Source organism: Podarcis raffonei, chromosome 10, assembly GCF_027172205.1.
Source record: "Podarcis raffonei isolate rPodRaf1 chromosome 10, rPodRaf1.pri, whole genome shotgun sequence".
NCBI classification, from domain to species: Eukaryota; Metazoa; Chordata; class Lepidosauria; order Squamata; family Lacertidae; genus Podarcis; species Podarcis raffonei.
The window spans coordinates 3698390-3713305 of NC_070611.1; the positions used below are offsets into that span (position 1 = coordinate 3698390).

Below are 14916 nucleotides of genomic sequence, written 5' to 3' on the forward strand. Positions count from 1 at the left end.
ACAGGCGGGGGGGGGACGGGGGCGGCGGCGCAGGCGGGCTCTAGCCCGGGCAGCAAGCGCGGAGTCGCATCCCGCCTCCCAGGCGCGCCTCCCTCGCCCTGCAAGGCGCCTCGATGCCGAAACCCTCCGGCTGCGCAAGAGGCCAGCGGGAGCTCACTTCCGGGGAGGGAGCCCTTCTTCGCGCTCCGCCTCCCTTTTCCGCGGGGCGCCTCTTGGCGCAGAGACAACGGCAACCCCGTCCCGTCCCGTCCCGCGGAGTTTGCTTGGCCAAGGGGCCCGGGCAGCCGTGCAGGTTGCAGCAACCCTCCTTCCAAAAAGGGCAGCCCGCTTGCTTGGTTTGCCTGGGAATGCCGCCGCCTCACCCAAAATGTCAAATGCTTGAAAAAAATAAAAAGGCTTGCCTGCTTCAAGAGTGTGGAGGGGAATAGCTAACCCGGGAGCAACTGGGGTGGGAAGGGGAAATGCAGCCTTGCATTATGGAAAGAAAATCTCTTGGCGTTTCAGATGAATGGGCAGGGGACGAAGGAGCAGGCGAGACTAGAGAAAACCGGGGGGGGGGCAGAAGGAGCTGGTGCCTAGGAGCCTTGGGGGGCGTGGGCGTAGCCATGGAGGGGGGCAGCCAAAGTGGTGGAGGTTTTTTCAGGCGATCTGCCCCCTCTTGGCTACGCCCATGTTGGAGGGGGCCACCCTCCCTCAAAGTGCCATTCAAATCGTGTATGTGCGCCAAGTCTTGTGATGGATTGTGCTGGGTGGGGCTTACCCCCTGAGCTGATGTGCAGGTTTAGGGGCCCTGAAAGAGGCTGGTGGTTACTCATTAAAGTTGCCATCTTTTTCAGCACAAACACACATTTTAAGTGTGTTTTAAGTGCATTATACAAATGGGACACGAGATGGTGTGAGTGAGCTAATGAAAAATTCCATATATATTTTTAAATATTTTTTAATAAAAGCATTTTCACAGCGTTTTATATATGTGTGTAGATGCAGCCCTGTTTGCTCAATTATTTCTGAGTCAAATGAGGTTTTCTCCATAGTAATATCCCTGTCAGATACATGTTTCTCAGAAGTAAATCTTGCAGAGATCAGTGATTCTTCCTAGCAAGTAAGTGCAGAAAGAACTAGTCTTGTGTGTTTTTTCTTGAAAGACATTTTTTGTGTGTTAACAGTTGTGTGATTTGCAAACATTCAACAGGTGCAGAATCTCATGCTCTACCGAAAGAGCTATACAGAGGTTGACAGCATCCTTTTCACAGCCTTTCATAATACATCACCACTGATTTCAACAGAACTTCCTGAGAAATTGGAAATGCCAGAAACTGCCTTACGCTAAGTCAGACCATTGGTCCAGCTGGCTCAATGTTGCCAACACTGACTCTGCAAGTTTCAGGCAGAGTCCAGGGATTAGAGCTGGGACCTTTTGCATGTAAACCATGTTCTCTACCACCAAGTTATGGTGCTGTGTGCAGCCCTGTCCTGCACACATTTACTCCAAGTGAGTGTACAAAGGCTGAAAGCTCTTGCAGCGCCATCTGTTTCTCTACTGCCAATCAGAGGGGAAGCTGGGTTAGTTTGTTGCAGCAAAGACCACAAAAGAATATTGTAGAATCTTAAAATACTAACAAATGTATTATTGCATAAGTTTTTGTGGATTGGAGATGGTTATGCACAAACAAGGGAAGACTCCAATGTGCAGCCACATAATTTATCAAGACCAAAGACTCTTGTGGCACCTTAAAGAGTAGCACATTTATTTAGAGGTCTAATTCTATTAACAAATGATTTGAATAGGAATAGTGACATTTTAATCACACTAGCTTACAAATGCCAGGATATATCTGCAGGATTGCCTTACCCCATGTTCACCCACTCACTTGCTTAAACCTGCGGAACTGGTACCATTATTGGTGTGGTGCCTCAAAATGCTTATTCTTAGCATTTATTTAATTTGTATACCACTTTTCACCTGACGATCCCAGGGAGATTCACAGCAGACAAATACAAAACGAGAACATCATTTTCCACAGTTGTAACAAAATCTCTTAATGTGGTGACACCTAAACTTTGGAACTTCCTGCCTATTGATTTCTGTACGCCTTTCAGTGTCTGCTTGAAAACATTTTTGTTTCGGAAAGCCTATCATGTGTGATGGCTGATGTGCCTTGATAGTTTTCACTGTTGGTTTTAATGACCTTTAACTGTTTTTATTGATGATTTTAATATTTCTCGTAAACAGCTTAGTGGTTTTACTGCAATCAAGCAGTATATAAATTTCATTAAATCAATAAAATAAACATGTATGCCATCGCCAACACTGCTTTGCCCATGGCCACTGCCTCAACTTAGTGTATTTCACTGCTAATAACATATTACTTTCATTTTCCTCTGACCTCACCGTTTACTATTCTGCTGCCATGTGTACCATACGCAGCCAAAACTCTCAAGCTACAATTTGCTAGTCTCTTAGGCGCCACAAGACTTTCCCCCTTCCAAATGAGAGCGGCAGCGCCTCCTCCTCTCCGACAGAGGGCGGACCACGAAACGGTTCTCGCTGCCGCAGAGACGAGACTCTCGCCTGGGTTTGGTTGCGGTTTTTCCGCTATGGCACTGGCAGCGAGTCGGACCAAAAAGGGAACGCTTCCGAGGCGTCGCCCTGGCAACCTCAAAGCCCGCCTCCCCGCTCCTGCTCCGTCCATTGTCTGCGCCCAATGAGGAGCGGGGGAAGAGGGCGCCGCCTCTGGATGCCGGGACTGGCGCGCAATGGCCGACCGTCTCACGCAGCTGCAGGATGCGGTGAACTCGGTGAGGGAGGCCGCGTTCCGCCCGGGACGGGCCTGGGCCTTGAGCGGAACATCCCCGGCCCCTTGAAGGGGGGGGTGGGAGGAGCGGGAAGGAGGGAGCCCGCGGCTGCGCGTATTGTGATGCTGCAAGTTCCTCAGCTGATCGTGTTATTATTATTATTATGTAAAAGCCTTTCTGAAGAGCCTGTTAGTTAAAACCCCTCAGCGGTGTGCAAAAACGCAGGGGCGAAGCAGTAGAAAGAGGGTCATAAAAACATTAGTGAGGTCCAAGCTTGTGAGTCAGGGAAAGAGCCTGGGCACAAAAAGGGGCTTCCTGAGATGCCTGACCAGTGGCGGCTGATGCTTCGTGTATTTTGTATTTGTCAATAGCTTGCAGATCAATTTTGTAATGCGATTGGAGTATTGCAGCAGTGTGCCCCACCCGCTTCCTTCACCAATATTCAAACCGCAATAAACAAGGATCAGCCTACTAATCCTACAGAAGGCAAGTAAACTTCCCTGTAATACTCTTCGGGGAGAGAAAAGTAAAATAATGCACTGTAATGTAAAATGGGAATCTCTTTTTAATTCTGAGCTGTTCTTTACTTTTTAAAAATGTCTTACTGGTTTTATAAAATAAACAGATGCAACAAGAACAATGGAAACCAGTATTTGTCCTTTACTTTTTAATAAAGTAAATGTATGTGAGTTTCTTCCTTAACAGCTTTTTAATCAATAATGAATTGGCAGGGATTCTTTGTAGGATGTACAAGTGTGTGAAGCAGGTGTGGGAACCTCTTCCCCCTCCAGAGGTGGCTGAACTCCAACTCCAACATGGCCAGTGGCCAGGGATGATGGGAGTTGATAGTTTACCAAAATCTAGAGGGCTCAAGGTTCTCTGCAACTGATGTAAGAGAGGCCGCTAACATTTGCCTCAGTTTAATTGTCCATGAGTAATTCCTCCAAGTAAACATTGAATGAACCTATAAGACATATTCATACCACCATAAGTTTTTGTTTGCCTTCTATAAGGAGGGATTCTTGTGGCTATAAGTTGGACAGCCTGGGGACTATGGACTGCAGGAATATACCACTTTTCTGACTTATAGTGAGGCTTCCCTGCCTCCAATTGTTCAGATGTGAAGCATCTTATAACAAACTAAATCTGTGAAACTCTGGTATTTGTGTATTGTTGCTTGCATAGTAAGGTCATTTAACCTGTTCTATGCTTGTTTTAACCTATTCTATGAGATTCCTACATTGCAGGAGATTGGACTAGAGGACTCTTTGGGGTCCCTTCCAATTCTGTGATTCTTACAAGTCTCACCATGTTGAGTGGACCTTACTACCTAGTAAGCGTGTTTAGGATTGCAGCCTGGAGATGCTGCAAGGAAGCTACACTGAACATTGTAGAACTTATTTTTAAGTAAATATGCGAAGGGATTGTGCTGTGAAGCTTATATGGTCACTTCAATGCTCACATCTCATAATATTGTTTCCTGTTCGTTAATGGACTACTCATATAATAGAACCTATCCTGTGGAGGCTTTGCCATAGTAGCAGGGACATACCTAGGGATTGGCCAGGTTATCCCATGGCACAGGCCCAAGTGGGTGCAAAAAAAAATGTACTTCTTCACTCTGGCTCGGAGTGGCTATGAGCTTCCCCTGCCGTCCACTGGTAAAACACTTAAGACAACAAAAGCAAACTTCTTGAGTTTCTGGTTGGAGATGCTGATACAGCTTTTTGCCAAGGGTGCATGAGAGCCTAAGTACACCTCCGCATAGAGAAGACACTTCCACTCATGCAGGTTGGAGCACTTATTACTGATCCCATCCACACCCCCACCCCTTAAGTCTCCAGTCTCCCACAGCAAAGCTCCCAAGTGTTAGGGGACCCTCTGTAATGGATAATAATAATTATAGTAGTAATAATTAATAATTTTATTTATACCCTGTTCATCTGGCTGGGTTTCCCCAGTCACTGGGTAGCTTACAGCATAGTAAAACATCAAACATTAAAAACTTCCCAATACCTTCAGATGTCTTCTAAATGTTATGTAGTTCTTTATCTCCTTAACATCTGAAGAGAGGGCGTTCTATAGGGTGGGTGCCACTACCAAGAAGGCTCTCCACCACTACCAAGAAGGCTCTCCTCTTGGTTCCCTCTAACTTCGCTTCTCGCAGTGAGGGAACCACCAGAAGACCCTCAGAGGAGGAGGACAGTGTCTGGGCTGAACAATGGGGGTGGAGCCACTCCTTCAGGTATACTGGGCCAAGGTCACTTAGGGCTTTAAACGTCAGTACCAACACTTTGAATTGTGTTCGAAAATGTACTGGGAGCCAGTGAAGATCCTTTTGGACCAGTGTTATATGATCCCGGCAGCCACTCCCAGTCACCAGTCTTGCTGCCGCGTTCCAATACAGGCAGTGGGATTGTTGAAAATCAGGTGCCCTGCCTTGCATGAACAAAGTGCTTTCTGCTTAGGCAAAACCAACACTAGATCCAACTTATTTGCACTCTGTAGGGAAATGTGTTGTTTTAGACTTTCTGTACTCCATTCCCATGTGCTGTACAGTAAATCTTTGCAGTAGTTATTGTAAAAATTTGAAGAAAACAAGTAAAATAATAAAAATATCTGTCATTATACAGTAAATATTATTGTGCATCTTGAAATTTTAAACTATGACTTGAACAACTTGATCTTCTGCAATAATTATAAAGATGGTGTCCATGTTGTTGCTTCTACAGAATATGCCCAGCTGTTTGCTGCATTGATTGCAAGAACTGCCAAGGATATTGATGTATTAATAGATTCCTTGCCCAGTGAAGAATCAACAGCCACATTACAAGTAAAAATGAAATTTAAATGGCTCATGCTTTGTGTAATACTGCTTTTGATTACTATTGGATGCTAAGAATATGAAACAACCATGACTGGCACAGAGAAGTCCATAATAACTGCTAATGCTGTACACTCTAAGTAAGGGGCGGAGAACCTGTGGCCCTCCAGATGCTGTAGGACTCAAACTCCCATCATTCCTGACTATTGGCAATGCTGGCTGGGGCTGATGGGAGCGGAAGTCCAGCATCTGGAGAAGTATGTTTTATCACCTCTTATGTAAATGTCAGACAGCATTTTCTTTGGTGGGGGTGGTGATCTCTGTAGGGAACCATTGACCGAAACGTGTCTTCCAGAACACCCTTCTGGAACTGCACTTCCCAGAATGATTTGTGGTGCCAAAGCCCCATTTCAGCCTGTTAGTCCAGAAGTGTACCCAATTTTATGATATCAAACCTCTGCAGATCCAGCAGAAACACCAACTCCTGATTGATGTAGACAATGCACTTAGAGCAATCAAGGTTGTTTTTGTTCTATAACTTGGGCTATAACTATATGAAAATGGACCAAACCTGGAGTTGAGAGGCCGCTATGTTCTGGTAGCTTGCCCAAGAACTGAAGACTGGCTTAGTTCCTGCTGTGACCATTAAAAAGCTTAATCAATCTATCTTAAATACAGTTCTTTATAACTTAGAAATTATTAGCTGTGGGGGTATATACCTGTTTTTTAAAAACAACATTTTATATCTATTTTTAAACATTAAAAATGTATTTAATTCTATTTTTAATTCTATTCTGCTACATGGTTGTTTGATGCCCTGGACTCTTTGGATAGGGAAGATAAAAATGTAAAAGAAGTCCACTTTTGAGTGCTTGAGGGGGTGTCAGAATAAAGGAAGCTGTTGCGTACCAAGTCAGACCATTGGTCCATCTAGTTTAGTATTGTCAACACAGACTGGCAGTAACTCTGCAGGGTTTCAGGTGTGTTTTCACAGCCCTGGAGGGACTTCTGGATGCAAAGCATGTGCTCTACCCACTTCTGCGAAGTCATTCAGAGTTGTCTTCAGTAAATGAAACTGTTCAGTATTAGACTTTTCAGGTTCTGTGTTACTGAAATGTGTAATAACATGCAGTATTACAAAGTGTTATAAGACACCAGCTGTTCACAGGCTAAAAATAAGAGGGTCCCAGAAATGACTCTTACCTCCTCCTCCTCCCCCCCTCCCCCGCAAGAGTCAATCCTCTTCAATTTTAAAGTACTAAACAGATGTGCTCTCAGCGTTTCTGTTTTTCCCAAATGTATAGGCTGCCAGTTTGCATCGCTTGGAGGAAGAGAATCACGAGGCAGCTGCACGTCTTGAAGAGGTGGTTTATCGTGGGGATATGCTTTTGGAGAAGATACAGAATGCTTTAGCTGACATTGCTCAATCACAGCTGAAGACAAGAAGTGGCAGTCATAGTCAACCTGCTCCAGATTAACCACCAGAGGTGTTGGGACTTGACCACAAAATTTGATCTTCTTGAGAAGGTGGGGAGGGAAGGACTTTTTTTAAAAAAAGTTGTACGTTACTGTTGAGCCTTAATCCTGTGGAAGGATGTCTGGTGTTGTGCTTCTGGGAAAACATCTCCCTGTTGACAAGATATTCAGTCTTTTGTAAGGCATTGCACTAGCAGGAAGTAATCACAAATTGAGAGTTGCCAAACTTTTAATTTTTAATATGTTCCTTATGCCCAAAGCCCTGTGCTTTGTTTGTTAATGTTTGTTAGATCAGAATTTCTGATTTCATTTGGTCAGCAACCTTGTGAAGTTATAATGAATTAAATGCCCCGGCACACATGTGTAATAAGGCATGCATACTGGCACACGGTGTTTTATTGCATGGAATTGTCCTTTCAACTTCCAAAGCATTCAACTTCCAAATCGCGGCTTCTGATTGGCTGCAGGAAGCTCCTACAGCCATTTGGAAGCTGCAGAAGCCCCGTTGGACGTTTGGCTTCCAAAAGAATGTTCAACAGTCGGAACAGTCACTTCCGGGTTTCGATCGTTCGGGAGCCAAAATGTCCGAGTTCTAGGGCGTTTGACAACTAAGGTACGACTGTACATGTAAAGTGTCACTAAGCCATGGTCTTTAACTTGCTCCTAACGTTTATTATTATTTTTCTATTGACTAGCGGACTAAAGAAAATCCTCTAGTTTTTCCAGTACAGATTTGCAATGGATAGCAAGAGCTTGGTTTTTATTTCTTGTTGGAGATCTGGGTACTGTCCAGCTGTTGAACAGCTTATAGACATCCGCATGTAGGTATGGATGATCACTGTACACTGGGGTGGGAAACCTCTGGCCCTCCAGACATTGTTGGACTACAACTCCCATTAGCTGCAGCCAACATGGGCAGTGGATTATTGGAGTTGTAGTCCAGCAGCATCTGCAGGGCAATAGGTTCCACATCCCTGCTGTATACACTGTTACGGATATAATTGGATGGTCTGCTTTGGTGGGGAAGGGGAAGGAGAGAAGGTATGGAAGAATTAGAGGTTTGCATACCTGTTCTACATGGGACACAGCTTGGGCTAAATAAATTGATTCAAACAAAGGTGAGCCGTCATTTTTTATTGGAAGCTCAGTCTTGATGGTATCCAAAGTTAGAACTTAGACAGTTTGCATAAATGAAGCATAGCTGAATATGACAGGTCAACACTTTAATGTCAAACATCTGCAGACAAATAAAAACAAATTTTTGTCTTAAAATAGTTTGTTTATATCTATATTGTCTCTCTCACACACAATTTTACCCTACTGCTTTTCTTTGTGTTGTAATATTAGAAACTAGCTAAATTGCCCTCATATCATCCTGATATTTGATTAGAAATCAAACCTACTTTTAAATTTATTTTTATTCTACCGTCAATTATATAAATGTAAAAATTAAAAAACAAACTGAAGTGCTTTTTACAATATTTTGTACACCAACTAATTTTTTCATGTCCACTTAATAAGAAAACTCATAAACAGTACAAAATCAGAATTACAAATATACTAAAAGCAGATTAAAACAATAAAACTCAGACCCTAAAAAGGACTAGGAAACACACACACGTACGTGTCAAAAGATAGAAAAGTAGTTTCCAGATGGGTCTGTGGGAAGGAAATTACATAAATGAGGTGTTGCCCTCTGATTGCCAGCCGTTTCATCTTGGGCACTATGAAGATCCTTTTCGCTGACAATAAAAGACAGCATTGCCTGGGCTTTATATGCATGTTATACAGATTTTGTTGCACTATCAGACCATAATCTTTGTGTCAGATTTAATATTACTGATAGTCAGGGAATAAATGGTGAGGATTCCTGAATATTTAAAACAGTTGCTTGAAGAAATGTGGATCTTCCTTCTCAGCTACTCTAGTACTGGACCGTCCCATTCACTTTGGTATTAGAAAATGAAGAATGAAATCAAGGTTCAGCGTTTGTGCTAGAAAATACTACACATGGTTGACAGCATCCATTGTTCAAAACAATGCAAATATAGGCACTAGCACTGATTTATATTGCCTGGGCTTTCTTGGGTGCTAATTAGTGTAAGCCCTTGTCTATGTCCCTTTCCTGGAAACAATTCCTAGGGGTCCCTGTTCATTCATCATCAGAATAGTTCTCTCAAGTCTAGTAGATACAAAAGTTTTGCTATCTTCTCACTATGTTAACCATTTTTTCCTCTTTCATAATTGAATACAGAATGGAATACTGGGTATAGCAGAGGATGTATACCGTTTATTTATGTATTTTTATTTTTATAGATTTTAGATTTCCCTGAAGTATGACCAGTTAGGATCTGAAACATGTTGGATCTATAAGCAGAACCAGGCAGACTACTAAGGAGGGCTTGGGAGAACCTGAAACTTGAATGTAAAGAACAACATGCAGCTCTTAATTCAGTTCAATGACCATCAACTCTTTTATGGTGAGGGCCTTTCTGGTGTAGATCAGCGGTGCTATTTTGCAGTCTTTAATTAAAAGGGACACAAAATACTTGCAATTCTTGTGTGTCATAGCTTATCAGTGGTGTTTATCAATGGTACTTTAAAAATCAAAGTATTGTTGCATTTATCAAAATTATTTTTATTACTTTATTTTCAATAAAGGAAATATGAAAAGGAATAGTACAATCCTGTGAACCATAAAGAGAAATGCAATTATGCAGAGGGTGGTATAGGTCCATTAAAGCTGTATTTCACTGTCCAATGTATGACAGGGTCATCTAGTCCAACCCCCTGCAATGCTAAAGCATCCATGCTGGATGGCCACCCAACCTCTCCTTAAAAACCTCCAAGGAAGGAGAGTCCACAACCTTTCAAGGGAGATTGTTCCACTGTTGAACTGTTCTTACTGTCAGAAAATCCTTCTTGATGTTTCATCAGAATCTCCTTTCTTGTAGCTTGAAGCCATTGGTTTGAGCCCTGCTCTCCAGAGCAAGAGAAAACCAGCTTGTTCTCTTTTCCATGTGCCAGCCCTTGAGACATTTGAAGATGGCTATTCTATCTCCTCTCAGTCTCCTCTTTTTCAGTCCAAAAAACCCAGCTCCTTCAGAGCTTCCATTCATTTCAAGGCAGATGAATGAAACTATAAGACTTTTTTTCCACCAGTATTTGTGACCTTCTTGTCTAGTCCCCTCCACTTTAGCCATTTTGAGACCACTATGATATATTTCCCCTTAAATAGATTTATGCAGTTTTAAAAAGTCTTCTGTCATTGGAAATTTTTCTGCATCTCTTTGGGATATATAATATACTATATGGTGGAAACTATTCTCTATATTCCATCCATAATTTGATGGAGCAAGATGTGCCTCTATATGTATCCATAGAGATATTTTAGATAAGTGGCATTCAGTTGAGTTTCCTGCACTGCAGGGGGTTGGACTTGGGGTCCCTTCCAATGCTGCAATTCTATGATTATTTGATTGAAGGGCTGTTTGAAAAGGTTATTTTCTGCACATCATACTTCTTCACCCAAACTTTCCCCTCTGTTTTTGAAGTCAATTCTGAAATGCTGTTTCAAACCAGCTAAGCCCTCAGCTCATTGATTCTTGAAGATGGCGGCATCTCATACTATTAATGGAAGCTTTATGTGATCACTAAATATAATCAAATTATTTCTAATTGTAGGGCATCTCCTACAGGCTTTTCCACTTTGTTCTATTTATTCCACTGCAAACTAAATTTTCCCAATGTTGCTTACACAGCATGAAACACTTACATTGGTCTGGGAAATCCATTAAGGTGAGATCTGCCACCACAAAGCCCCATCTGGCATTTATTTGTTCAATACTTATTAAGGTAGTGTAATAGCTTTAGGGGTTGCTTGTGCGTAAATAGCCGCCGCTCTGGGCTAGGTTGGCTGGTTAAACCATTTCTCGCTGGACAGCCATCCACTCCGTGGCTGTTCAGTCGCTGGCAGAATCCGTCAGTGGGCGTTTCTTAAACCTTTTCCAACATAAAAGTTGTTTGACGCCCAGTCTCCTCCTACTCTCCCTGCCCGGAAGTCTTCTGCGCAGGGAGGGCGTGGGTAGCGGAGGACCTGTGCTCTCCCCGCTGGTGTCCAGTGAAGAGTCCCGGAGCCTGCTCTCTGCTTTCCCCATTGGCCCCCCTCTATCCCTGGTGTTGAGCTGATTTTCTTCCCCAACAGGAGACCTGCCTATCTCCCTGCTTGGCCCCTCTCCAGCATCGTTGTGGAGCCTCGCCTCCTCCTCTAGTTCCGATGGCAGTTCCCTGACAGGTAGCTAGTGACGTGCTTCCTTGGGCTTGCCGACTCTTTCAGCCACAGATGTCAGCTGTCTAGCAGTGTCTGAAATTACCTATATTTGTCTTACTCTCAGGCTGTTGTGTCTGCAGCTGGTGTGTGTTTGCATTTCTCACAGTCTTTATCCTCCATTAAAGTCACCCCATGTAATATAGCAATACAGCCTCTTCTTCCTAGGCAAAACAAGCATTTATTTAACTAACGACATTTATTGACTGACTTTACAGTAACATAGTCCTTTGACCTTTTGCTGTGAACTCTGTTTATTTACAGTATAGACAAAGGCACGCTAATTAGCCTGGGAACAGGACATTTGTTATTAATTATTAGGAAAATAGCTCACTTTCTAAGCACTCACAAATCTGAACAGATGAACTTTCAATATTTAAAAAAAGCTTTCAGCTTTCCATCCTGGTGTTATACAGTTGATTTGACATCTTAATGGACTTTATAACTGCAAGTATTTCACAGCCACGGAGTTGTCATTGTTGCAAAATATTACAAATCCACATACAAAATGTGTAGAGATTCTATACAAATATGCAAAATGGAACTACAATACAGCTGAAGTTTTAATAATGTAAATACTTTTATTTGACTAGCAAAGTATATACCACCAATTCAGTACAATTTAACATGGCAGTTTACAGCAGTATACATAATAAAATATAAAATCAGCAAAAAAGGACTAAAGTGACTGGTTGATAAAAATTGTAAACAGTTGCATAGATCTGTTTACATTAAAAGGTCTTCAAGAGATGCCCTTTTAATGCTGAACAAAAGTCCAGAAATAGCATTGTTTGACAAGGTTAAATGTACCCAAACTATGAAGGACTTAACTTACAAACTTGCTGGCAGTGGCAAGGGTTGTTATAGCTAAGAAATGGAAAAAGCAAGATGGATATCAAATAGAAGAATGGTATAAAGAAGTATAGGATATAGCAATTAACATGTGCTATCAAAGAAGGGGAAAATGGAAGATATTTGTGGAATTTGTATTGTTAAAATAGAAAGGGTTAAACCATTTCAAGAAGTGTTACATTTTGGAAAGTTTGATAATTATGATAAATAATGGTCTCAGGGGCAGAGTACACATTTTTATTTGTATTATTCTTATTTGTTAAAAGAAAGAAAGAAAGAAGATGTTCTTACCTCTTGTACTGGTAAGAGATGTGGATCCCACCCTCCACGCACTTATAAAGCCAAATCATCTGCCCTCCAAGGTTTCTCTGAGGAAAATAGAGACAACCTACTCAGCATCAGGAAGCTTCTCTCGCATTGGATCTCTCAGCACACGTATACCTCATATTTGTCATACATTGATATTGATCACCTTGAGCCAATGGCAACCTCTGCACCTCACCTATCTCACAGGATTGCTGTAAAGAAAACATGTGCAAGGGAAGGGATCCACAGATAAATGGAACAAAATAACATTTTAGTGTAAGCTGCCTTGAGTCCCTGTCAGGAAAAAAGGAGGAGGAGGAGAAGAAGAAGAATGGAAAGAGAGAATGACCAGGAACATGCCAGAGAGCCTACCCCACCCCCCTTCTTGTGTTTGTTTGTTTGTAAGATTCTCTGGAAGCTGCATTCTGCACCCACTACCATATTTGGGGGGGGGGGTCTGGAACATAAGAAATTGCTTTCTACCACGTCAGACCATTGATCCATCTACTACCGATGCCGTGTTGCAGATATTAAATATTGCACAGTTTGAAGTGACTGGAAGCATAAAAACTGACTCCTTTAGAAGTGAAACATTGTCCAGACCCATAGAAATATTCAAACTTTAGCTGGCAGAACTTTCTTCAAAACAGAATAAAAACATCTAAAATATCCATGCAATATCTTGTGCTATCCAACACAGTCTCAGCATCTTACAAAATACAAAATAATCCAATCAGATCTATAAGCAAAAGTCTCTCTCTCCAGTCTGCTTTCCAGCCTCCAGGCTGTTTGCGCTCCCGTCAGGAGAGCCATTTACTTGTGTTGCTCTTTGTGTACCATTCAGAGAGAAAACTCCATTTGCATCTTCACTCCCATTAAGTTTCAAGAGGCGAAGACTCAAAAGACTTTCAAAATGGAAATTGCGACCCCCATACCTTCTCACATGATCCTAGGTTATGTGAGAACCTGGGCCCTCATTCTGCACTGGTGTGGAACCAGCCAGGAGGGAGCCTTTTGTGTGAAGGCCTTTTGACATAAGAACAGTACAAATAGAGACACATTTGTGTGAAGGCCTTTTGACATAAGAACAGTACAAATAGAGACACATTTGAACATTACAGAATCGGGGGTATTCTTGATGCTACCCAGCAGACATCTTAGGAATGTCTGTTACAGCAATAAGTAATAGGGGAAGCAGTCATCAGAGAATGAAGTCATTGGGCCTATTGTGTTGCCAGTCAGCTCGGATCTAAAAGGACCACATGGTGGAAATGACTGTACTTCATCACTATATAGTGCTACTCTTGAATCTATTGATCAACTAGCAACAGGGAAATAGTTTTGGAGGACAAAAATATTTTACAGTTCCTGATTTCAGATTCCCTCCATCTTGTTTCTGAGCCTAACAAATCCCAAGAACATCTTGAAGCAGAAGGATTTAAATTGGTTGCCATAGAAAACAAGAACGGGGGAAGAATTCTGCATTTTAGGAGAAGGGCTCTGTCTATGACAGTCCGACAAAGGCAGGGAGAAGCAAAGGAAGGTCACTAAGGGGTAAAGTTTTGTTTGCACTTTTCTGGTAATCCAATATTTATTAAAAGCAAGTGAAGCATGGCTTTTTCAGCATCAAGCAAGCAGCTGGGAATTTCAGCTAAATCATTTTTCTTCCACCAGAACTCAGCAGGTCAGATGTGGCTTAGTCTTGCAAAATACCCTGTGGCCAATATACCACAAAGCTTTAACGTAAGGCTTGTCTCCTAGTAAATAAATGCAAATGTTTCAATAATTCATTTTGTATGGTTCTTCGAAACTAGTGTACATTCTCAATGAGTTTTATGCCCATTTGGAGACAGCTTTCAGCATCTAGCCCTGAAGTGTTCATTCTATCCATTTAGAGGGGCCTGGCCACCTTTCAGATTACATACACTTATCCTACAGCAGTCAATCCTACTGTCAATCTTGCTATGTTATAACTTCCCAACCACAACATGTTCTTAAGATATATACTGTTGCTTTTGTAATTTAATCTAAAATATATCCAAGAATGGGAACAAGAAGTTTTCTGTGAATTCTTGCAACCTCAAAATCATTACGATCCCCCCACTGAAATGACAGCCCATCTACCTTTTTTAATAATTGCATATTATTAAATATGCACAGAATCCTCCACTGGCACCAATGGCTGCATATTAGCAGAATACTCATCTGCAGAAAATAAGGAAGAGGGTATTAACAAACACACTGTAGGACAAATTTGCCCCAGGGATCTTCCCCAGAGGGAGTCAATTGCTCTGTGAGAAGAAGGAGTCAGACACCAAGACCAGGCAAATCCAAA

At 42.1% G+C, this 14916-nt stretch overlaps 1 protein-coding gene and 1 long non-coding RNA gene across 3 annotated transcripts; one reads left to right on the forward strand and one right to left on the reverse strand.

Annotated features, from left to right (window-relative positions):
* Nucleotides 1-2673: 2673 nt before the first annotated feature.
* On the forward strand, nt 2674-8368 carry MED21 (mediator complex subunit 21). The gene is made up of 4 exons (XM_053405659.1): nt 2674-2799; nt 3168-3282; nt 5529-5629; nt 6925-8368. The coding sequence occupies exons 1-4, from the start codon at nt 2758-2760 to the stop codon at nt 7096-7098; spliced, it is 432 nt and encodes a 143-aa protein (XP_053261634.1). The 5' UTR covers nt 2674-2757; the 3' UTR covers nt 7099-8368.
* A 1499-nt stretch (nt 8369-9867) lies between these two features.
* On the reverse strand, nt 9868-13458 carry LOC128422086 (uncharacterized). 2 transcript variants are annotated; one of them, XR_008332424.1, is made up of 3 exons: nt 12567-13458; nt 11470-11587; nt 9868-10325 (listed from the first exon to the last, which is right to left on the reverse strand). It is a non-coding gene; the product is annotated as an uncharacterized LOC128422086 (long non-coding RNA). The 2 variants fall into 2 exon arrangements; XR_008332425.1 differs by lacking the exon at nt 9868-10325 and having other exon boundaries at nt 11501-11587; nt 12567-12643; nt 13157-13458.
* Between the last annotated feature and the right edge of the window lie 1458 nt (nt 13459-14916).

What these genes read in the sequence shown, in the direction of transcription:
- MED21 (XM_053405659.1), top strand. Translation starts at nt 2,758, where the DNA reads ATGGCCGACCGTCTCACGCAGCTGCAGGATGCGGTGAACTCG. An exon ending in TGCAGGATGCGGTGAACTCG is followed by an intron (nt 2,800 to 3,167) that starts GTGAGGGAGGCC and finishes ATTTGTCAATAG; the next exon opens with CTTGCAGATCAATTTTGTAA. An exon ending in AATCAACAGCCACATTACAA is followed by an intron (nt 5,630 to 6,924) that starts GTAAAAATGAAA and finishes CCAAATGTATAG; the next exon opens with GCTGCCAGTTTGCATCGCTT.